Source organism: Corvus cornix, chromosome 17 (assembly GCF_000738735.6).
Source record: "Corvus cornix cornix isolate S_Up_H32 chromosome 17, ASM73873v5, whole genome shotgun sequence".
NCBI classification, from domain to species: Eukaryota; Metazoa; Chordata; class Aves; order Passeriformes; family Corvidae; genus Corvus; species Corvus cornix.
Window position 1 is genome coordinate 2,665,769 of NC_046346.1, and position 9,329 is coordinate 2,675,097.

At 50.7% G+C, this 9,329-nt stretch overlaps 2 protein-coding genes across 2 annotated transcripts; one reads left to right on the forward strand and one right to left on the reverse strand.

Annotated features, from left to right (window-relative positions):
* Positions 1 to 67: 67 nt before the first annotated feature.
* Positions 68 to 3,103, reverse strand: ENTR1 (endosome associated trafficking regulator 1). Its single transcript, XM_039561913.1, has 7 exons — positions 2,972 to 3,103; positions 2,682 to 2,888; positions 2,125 to 2,198; positions 1,613 to 1,724; positions 1,283 to 1,345; positions 528 to 664; positions 68 to 219 (listed from the first exon to the last, which is right to left on the reverse strand). Exons 1-7 carry the CDS (start codon positions 3,083 to 3,085, stop codon positions 126 to 128), a joined length of 801 nt encoding a protein of 266 aa, XP_039417847.1. The 5' UTR covers positions 3,086 to 3,103; the 3' UTR covers positions 68 to 125.
* Positions 3,104 to 3,228: 125 nt separating this feature from the next.
* On the forward strand, positions 3,229 to 9,320 carry PMPCA (peptidase, mitochondrial processing subunit alpha). Its single transcript, XM_039561738.1, has 13 exons — positions 3,229 to 3,281; positions 3,477 to 3,679; positions 3,820 to 3,899; positions 4,231 to 4,313; positions 4,620 to 4,714; positions 4,858 to 4,958; positions 5,351 to 5,614; positions 5,810 to 5,902; positions 6,150 to 6,268; positions 6,728 to 6,818; positions 6,940 to 7,002; positions 7,369 to 7,513; positions 7,804 to 9,320. Exons 1-13 carry the CDS (start codon positions 3,229 to 3,231, stop codon positions 7,971 to 7,973), a joined length of 1,560 nt encoding a protein of 519 aa, XP_039417672.1. The 3' UTR covers positions 7,974 to 9,320.
* The last annotated feature ends 9 nt before the right edge of the window (positions 9,321 to 9,329 follow it).

A 9,329-nucleotide genomic window follows, 5' to 3' on the forward strand; every position in this document is an offset into this window, starting at 1 on the left:
CCGCGGGAAGGGATGGAGAAGCCCGGTGTGCAGTTTGGCATGTCGAAATGAGGCCAAGTATCAAAAATTCACTTTTCAGTAATAGTTCCATATGAAAACAAAGTACTCCGTGTTGTGTGAGTCACTCACTGTCCATCCTCTGACACCTCAGAGATTCTGTCTATGGATTTCAGGAGATCAGCAACGAGCTGCAGGGATTCTGCTCCGGAGAGCAGCTGCCTGGAAAGGGAGAGATGCAGTGTTAGATGGGGGGACAGGCAGCCAGGCAGTTCTGGGGTGGGGGTTGCCCACACTCTGTGATCCATCAGGACTGGAGAGACTCAGAGACTCCCACTTTCCACTTATTTTTACCACCTACACTTGGAGGAAAACACACTGCAGGTAAGAACACGGAATAGCTCCTCTGGCACACAACACAAACCCCTGAGTTTCACTCCTAAAAAACCCACTGAGGACGTTTATTCGTGACCCCAGAATGTAGCCACGTGTCAGGATGGTGTCAGCAGAGCTGTCCCAGCCCAGCTCACCTGATGGATGCCCGGGAGCTGGCTGTGACCCGGAGCAGGTGCTGCAGGGCCACCTCCGCGTTCTGCTTTGCCGCAGCCAGTCCCGCCTGGCCCGCCCGCAGCGCCTCGCTCTCCAGCTTGGAATTCCTCAGCTCAGCCTGGCAGGAACGGGCAAAAACCACGTGAAACAACCACAGAGCTCCAGCAGATACTCCTCAACTAATGAATACATTCCCACAGCAGTTTATGGGTGTGTAAGGTAATAATTAACTAATCCAGACGTAGTGAATACAATAAAACAATGTAATAAATAGCAACTAGATCCCATAACCAGACTGCCTGGAGGGAGTGTCTTCCCAGAATCGTTAGGGGTGGAAGGGATCCCCAGAGATATCCAATCCAACCCCCTGCCGAGGGTCACCTAGAGCAGGTGACACAAGAATGTTTCCAGGTGTGTTTGGATGTCTCCAGAGAGGGAGGCTCCATGCATTCCCTGGACAGTTTGCTCCAGGGTTCTGACACCCTCCATGGAAAGAAGTTCTTCCTCCTTTTAGTTTCTGGCCATTGCTCCTCATCCTGTCACTGGGCACTGCTGAAGAGTCTGGCACCATCCAGGCCCTCCCAGCTTCTGACAGGATACCACAACTCCCAAGCCTTTACTGAACCTGAAAACATGCTCAGCATTTTCCCAAGAGCCTACAAAAATCTTGCAATATCCTTTCCACTGGCTCAACTCCGAGAGGTGTCCCTGCAGCCCCAGCAATGCTGCTCTGTACCTGGAGCAGTGCATTTTCCTGTCTCAGTTTGGCAGTGCTGTTCTCAGCTTTGACAGCCCGTTTCTGCAACAGAACAGAGATTATTGAAACCACAGCGTGCTGAGGCTAAACCAGGCAGCTTTGAGCTACATGGGAATGAGTGATTCCAGCACAGAACTTGGAGGGATATGGTTTGTGTTACACCATGCCATGTTCTGAATGTTTTAGGAAGTAGGAACAGCCCCCTCCTTCCCTCCTCACTGCTTCTTTCTGGCATCTGCAGAACCTCCCCACCCTCACAGGGAAGAATTTCTTCCTGACATCTGATCTAAACCTAAGACCAGCACTTACAGTCATCAGCTGGAGATTCTGCTCCACATGCTGCACCATCGCTTCCAAATCCCGCGCTTCTTTTTCTTCTTTGATTTTGTTTTCCTCAAGCTTTTTCTCAAGCTTCCTCATGCTTAAAAAAACAATAGATGGCATCCAGTAAGCACTTTTACCATTAAATACTTCAGGAAGGAAATTCTAGGAAAGAATCAAGAATCTCATTGTTATAAGGAAAATTAATTCTTCCCAGAGAACTCCAGTTCTGGGGTGTGGCTCAGGGGATTTCTCTGTTCCACATCCACCAGCATTAATAGGAGCTGAGTGAGAAACACACAAACACACTCACATGTCAGCTGGCTACTAACTTTCCAAGACTTTTTCAATTAAAAAAGACAGGTTTGCTGATGCAGTTTTTAATAAATAGGATAGATTTCAACTCCATTTGTTTTCTTTAAGGATGCTGTTTCTAGTGAGCACCTCTTCTAAGCCAACCCCTTACATGGTTATTTCCCCCCACACTGTGGCTCACGCACTTGTCTGCTTGAGTTTCGGACAGAATCTGAAGCTTATTGATCTTGCTTCTCAAAATAGCATTCTCTTCTTTTAGCTAAAAAAAAACCCAAACAAAAACCTCTCATTAGGATTGGGGTACATTTTGGCAACAATACCAACAATCCAAGATCAACAACAGAACATTCAGCTTTAACACTGGAAATTCTTGCACTTTCTAATACATTCAAGCTTAATTTTACCTTCAGTTTACCCATCTGGAAACCACTTCACTAACCCTGTGGGGCACAGGAATGTGACACTGAACCACCAGTGCAAACGTGGCTAATTAATGCTGCCAATTCGAAACATGACCTCAAGGGCCAGGAGCACGAGGAAGTCACCTGGGTCATGCGCGGGGCAGCAGGACAGAGAAGGTACTGGACCTGATTCATGCTGAAAAGCACATTTCCAGACCTAATTCTCTTCCTCAGCATCTCTTGGTGGCAGCAGGCGGTGACATCGAGTTCTGTAACAACCTGGCGCGCAGCTCGGGGCTCGCCTGACAGAGGCAGGAGCCGGGAGGGCGGGCAGCGCTCACCTGCTCGTAGCTCGGCTGCGGGAGGGGGACACAGCCCGGCCCCGGGGGGGCCCCGAGCGGCGCCGCGCAGGAGCCGCCACTGACGAGGTGGGCCTCCTCTACGGCCAGCGGCTGGTAGCTCTCGCTCCATTCCTCCTCCTCCTCCTCGTCCCCCGACTCTGCGGGCACTGCGGGGAGCGGCGGCACGACGGGCCCGGGCCAAGCCCCCTGCGGAGGGGAGAGCGGGGCTGAGGGGGGTGTCCTGACGAGATGGGACGGGGACCCGACCGCGCTACCGCCCAGGGCCTTACCTGTGTGTCACCGCCCGCCCCGTCACCGTCGCGGGACTTGGAGCGGACGAACTCGTGGAAGGAGAACGGGTTGGGCTCGGCCGGAGCCCCCGGGAGCGGCGGCGGCGCCGCCATGGCCGCCTGAGGGCGGGGCGGGGCTCCCCCGTCGGAGCGGACCAATGAGCGCGCGGCTGCCGCGGCCTCGCCCAATCGCGGCTCCGCCCCCGCCCCGCGGGCCCCGCCCCGCCCCGTGACCCCGCGCTCCCGGTGGCGGCAAGATGGCGGCGGCCATGGCGTGGCTGCGGCGCGGTGCCTGCGGCCCGGCCCGGCGGTGAGCGCGGCCCCGGCACCGCGCGGGGAGGGGACGGCGCTGGGGACCGCGGGGGACGGGGTGGGGACGGGCGGCGGCGCTCGGGACCCGCTCTAGGAGGGGATCAGCGCTCGGTAGCGGCCTTGGCGGAGGCGCCGCCTGCGCGCCCGGCACGGTGCGCCCGCAGGCCGTGACGGTGTCCCCGGTGTCCCGCAGGTGCGGGCTGGCGGCCGGCCGGAGCTACAGCGGCGGCGGCGCGTACCCCAGCGTGTCGCTGACGTGCCCGCTGCCCGGCGTGCCCAAGGCCGTGTTCGCGGCGGCCGAGAGCCGGGAGCGCTTCGAGACGCGGGTGACGGTGCTGGAGAACGGGCTGCGCGTCGCCTCCCAGAACAAGTTCGGGCAGTTCTGCACCGTGGGCAGTGAGTACCCGCCGGGGCTGGCGGCAGCCGGCCGGGGCAGGGCTGTGGCGGTGTCGCCTCGGCTCCCCCCGAGCCGGGGGTCTGTTTGTAAGGACCGGGGGTGTGAAAGTCACGCTGGTTTATTCTCTTCTTTATGCCAGTTCTGGTGAATTCGGGATCAAGACACGAAGCGAAATACCTCAGTGGTATCTCCCACTTCTTGGAAAAGCTGGCTTTCTCCGTGAGTACTGCCCTGGACTCCCCAGGGGTTCCCAGACCTGCACGGGGCAGCGAGGGAGAGCAGCCAGGAAGGGCCTGACCCTCAGGGCTCTCTGCACTCGAGCTGTTTAAACCGTGGTGACAGAGTTAATAGAGTCACAGAATATTAATTTCTTGTTAATTATCACGGCTGTAATTATATTTTGGAAGTCTCTGTGCTTTCACCTGCAAGGTTGGCAAGTCGTGATCAAATTATTTGACTAAAAGGATGAAGATGATAGTCTGGGCTACGCTGAAGGGTTACAAGCAGTTATTGCTTTATTAATTAATAACACTGGTATCTTCTTTCTTAGTCCACAGCTCAGTTTGGCAGCAAAGATGAAATTCTCCTCACCTTAGAGAAGCATGGAGGCATTTGTGACTGCCAGGCATCGAGGTGGGATGCTTCTGCTGTTACCTGGTGTTGTAGCACTGACAACACTTTGAGTCTTTTTTTCTGGTGTGGGGCACAAAAAGCCACTTTTTGTTCCCAAGCAGCAGCAATCCATTTGCGGTGGCTGCTGGGAAGCTACAAAAGTGAGCCTGAAAGGATTATAAAATTCAGATCTATTGAATTTAATGATTAAACAATTAAATAATTTAATGATTAAAACAGCTTCATCTGTGATTTCCTGATACTGAGGTGACACTGAATGATCCCAGAAGTGACTTCTCAGTGCAGAACCTGTTTTTTGTGTTGCAGGGACACCATCATGTACGCAGTGTCTGCTGATGCCAGAGGCCTGGACACCGTGGTCAACTTGCTGGCTGATGTAACGCTCCAGCCCAGGTTATCAGGTCTGGGAACACAATTCTCTGCCTCAAAAAAACATTTCCAACAGATGGCTTGCTCTCAAGAGCTCAGAATTCTTGAAGAAGTGAGCTTGCAGCAGCTGGGTGTTTTGTGTAGGGTTGCCATCCCTTGCTTTGTCTTGTTGCAGATGAAGAAATTGAGATGACCCGAATGGCCATAAGGTTTGAGCTGGAGGATCTGAATATGAGACCTGACCCAGAGCCTCTCCTCACAGAAATGATCCATGCGGTAACACACTGGAAATTCCACCCTGTGTGCAGCCTCCTGCTGCATTCTCTTCCTCATGGTCTTTTTGGCAGCTTCAGGGTTTATTTTAGACTGTTCTAAATTCAGATTTTTTTGTGTGGGGGGGAGAATTTGGCTGTCCCTTCACTCTGAAATCCAGCATTCCACACAGGTGGAAGATTCTAACCCAAGCTAAAAAATAAATCTATCTGTAACTTCTCTTTATTGATGTTGGTGACAAAACCTTACTGAGTTGCACTGACATTAGCGAAAAAATGCTCAGCCTTTCCTCTCTTAGAAGTGGGCTTAATTCCAAAACAAAAACGGGTTTAGAGAGGGGGTTTAGGGAAAAATGAAGTGATATTTGTGACTTTAATGTCTCTGTTCCCTTTTAGGCAGCCTTCAGAGACAACACAGTGGGACTGAACAGGTTCTGCCCCGTGGAAAACACAGACAAAATCGACCGGGACGTGCTGCACTCGTACCTGAGTAGTTACTACACCCCAGACAGGATGGTGCTGGCCGGGGTGGGGATTGAGCACGAGCACCTGGTGGAGTGTGCCAGGAAATACCTGCTGGGGGTGGAGCCCGTGTGGGGCACTGGGCGGAGCAGGGGCGTGGACAGGTCCGTGGCTCAGTACACCGGAGGCATCGTCAAGGTAAATGGTGCAGGTGGCATCAAGCATCTTGCTCATTTCTCTGCAGGCTTTTGCTTTTCTAAAGTTACATTTCATGAGTATGAGCCCAAACTGGCCATGGCAGCTGTTAATTGTGATGTGGTAATTATTGGGAATGTATCAAACTGGGTACAACAGGGAAAATTGGTGTTAATAATCTGTCTGCTCTTCCCACAGGTGGAAAAAGACATGTCAGATGTGAGTCTGGGCCCTACTCCTATCCCAGAGCTCACCCACATCATGATTGGGTTAGAAAGCTGCTCATTTTTAGTAAGTATTAACCTAAAGTCCTGCATTTTGGATGCCCTGTACTTGGAGAATCCCAGGAACACTGACATTACACAGACATTAACATTTTTGCTGCTGCACATAAAAACAAGCAGCTTTTTCCATGACATTTTGCTGAAGGCCTTGACCTTCAGACTCCTCTTGTGCTGTGTTTTTTTTCTCCCCTTTACTCACCCCAGACCCTTGAGAACTCTGCCATTACCTGACTGAGTTTCTTGTTGCAATCCAGGAGGACGATTTCATTCCTTTTGCGGTGCTAAACATGATGATGGGAGGTGGTGGCTCTTTTTCAGCTGGAGGGCCTGGCAAGGGCATGTTCACCCGGCTGTACCTCAATGTGCTCAACAGGTTGGTTTGTCTTGCTGTTGAGGGGTGGCAGAAACAGTCCTGTAGCAGGTTCACATGGGGAAAAAAAAAATGAAAGCAACCCCCCCAGGTTTTACATCAGCTTATTCTGCTTGGAACGTGGGACTGGTTTGTCAGTTGGCATTTTGAGAGGGTGAAAGTACAGGGCAGAAGTGACCAGGAATCCTGTTTTCTTCCACTTGTCCTATCCATGCTTTAATCAGGGGATATTAACAGGATTGGCTCTGTACTGTCCTGGGTTTGGTCTCAAGGATTCAAGTGGAGAGAGGGGAGTAGATGCCACATGCATAAATTGTCAGAGGCAGGGATTGACAATTCTCATTGCACTGCCGAGAATCCTGAAAATGCACTAGGAGGGAGCTCACTGATGATGTTTGTTTTAATTTTTGCATTGTAAATTCTGGTTTTTAAATTTTAAAATACTGTTTGTATTACTCACAGGCACCACTGGATGTACAATGCCACCTCTTACCACCACAGCTATGAGGACACAGGTCTCCTGTGTATCCATGCCAGTGCAGATCCAAAACAGGTACAGTCCTGTACTCACAGACAGGTGTCCTTAAACAGTAACCACATCACTCAGTACCACGCAGTGGTGTTGACACAAGAAGCATCGTTCTGATCTTCTTTCCATGATCTGTTTTTCCCAGGTTCGGGAGATGGTGGAAATCATCACCAGGGAATTCATCCTCATGGCAGGAGCAGTGGGAGAGGTCAGCAGCACATTTGAACTTGCAGATGGTCTTTGAGCTGAAATAATCCTTGGAAGTGTCCAAGGCCAGGTTGGATGGGGCTTGGAGCAACCTGGGATAGTGGAAGATGTCCCTGCCCGTGGCAGGGGTGGGGCTGGATGGGGTTTAAGGTCCTTCCCAACCCAAACCAGTCTGGGATTCTGTGAATGCATTGCACTGACTGTGCTACAATGGGTTTTTATAGACAAGTTTGTTGCATTTCTGTAAAAGAATACAGCAACATGAGCAATGCATCCACAAAGGGAGAGGTGTCTGCAGAACTCTTCCCTGTTACCTTGTATTGGAGAGCAGCAACCAGAATTTTTTTCATTTCCTGCTCATTCACAGGTAGAACTTGAGAGAGCAAAGACACAGCTCAAGTCCATGCTCATGATGAACCTGGAGTCTCGGCCAGTGATCTTTGAAGATGTGGGGAGGCAGGTTCTGGCAACCAACACAAGGAAGCTACCTCACGAGCTCTGTGCCCTCATCAGTGAGTAGACAATGCTTTGCCTTGCCTTGAGGGAGCTGTAGGTACACTTAAAATATTCTTGTAGCACTGGCGAATTGCCTTTGAAAGCCTGGGGGCATAAATACTACAGAAATACATTTCAGACTGAGCTTAATTGCTTTCAAGCTAACACAGGGGCTTACTTTAGTCAGAAGGGAAAACCAGAATCATGGTAGAGAAGGTCTGGAGTTGGTTTTCTGAGCATCAGCCTAAAGCTGCTTTGTGCTGTTCACAGTGGAGTTGTCACACCTCTGCCTTTTTTCTGTCTGCAGGTCAGGTGAAACCCACGGATATCAAGAGGGTGGTGACTAAGATGCTGCATAAGAAGCCAGCAGTGGCTGCCCTGGGTGACCTGACAGATCTGCCCACGTATGAGCACATCCAGGCTGCTCTCTCCAGCAAGGATGGGCGGCTCCCGCGGCTCTACCGCCTCTTCCGATAGAGCAGCACCTCCTGCCCGGCCTCAGACTCCCTTCTTTTTTAATGGTTTTTTTGATTTTCATGTTGCTGTACCACCCTCCCTCCCCCCAATGCTCCCAGGCATTCTGTGCAACCATGGAGCTGAGCAAAGCTGCTTTGGAGCACTGGACTGTGAAGAGCTCGTGTAAGGAGCCAGCCCTGGCTCCAGAGGAGGAGTTTGAGCCTCTGAGTAGGTCACAAGAGGAGATGGTGTTGACACCCTTCTCTTGGCTTTGGGGAGAACAGAGCAAGCCAAAATATTCATCACTACAGTGAAAGCACATCTCTGAGCAGTCAGTCACTGCTGTGCTGCCTCTTCATCACCCCAGCAGTGGAAGTGGGGCTGTCACACGAGGCCCCAGTGTGCCCTTCCTGAGGAATGCGTGGCACCTTAAAGAGCTTGGTTTACGTGTCTGAATTGAAAGAATATTTATAACTGTTACCAAGGTGAACAAAGACTTGGTCAGACTAAATTAGGAAAATAATAGTTATTGTCCCCAGTGAAGTTTGGCAAAAATGTCCTGCAATCCAGGTTTTGTTACAAATCATGGATCCATTTCATCAGTGTAATTCACCATCTGACAAGGAGTCACCCACCTGGGAATAACTTCATCATCTTGCTAGAGCTCTGAGGGAAGCAGACCCATGACAGAACCAGTTTTCTGTGGAGTTCCTCTGCAGAGGTACTGTACATAATGGACACTTGCTTGAGAATGAGAATGATCCTATTCTTCAGGTTTTTCACTTGGACATGAACTGTGCTAAAGAATAAAAGTTCTTTTCCTCCAGCGTTGCTATACAGTTATTAAAATATGAGTTGCTGCTGCTGCTGCACCTTAAACTTGTGCCTCATTTCCTCAGTGTCACCCAGATGGACTTAAGGCCTTGCAAAAAGAAGACACAATCATCAGTCTCACAGCAGAGATGTGGCTCAACTGAAAGGCAAGATGATAAAATGACAACATTTAGAAATGTGATCTTGACTGACACCATGTCACAGAAAGCCAAGTGCCACATGTATGGCATACTGAAGAAATGGAGACTCAAAAGAGGAATAAAACACTGGATTTATATAATCCCCTAATACATGGGTGTAAAAATACAAGACAGCTGTGTTGCAGCACTTCACTGCTAGATGTGTATGGTAAGGAGCAATCCAGCTGGGAGCAGAGCACTGTGAGGCTGCTGTTACCTGCTTTACCCCGTCCTTTCCTCATGCAACTCAAAAGAAAACATGTTGCATTGCTTCCTGCAGAGCCCACAGTGTGGAAGTCCTGTTCAGTTGTTGTGTATGTTTGTGAGGAAATAAAGAGACCTCTGAACAACTGAAGCAAGTAGT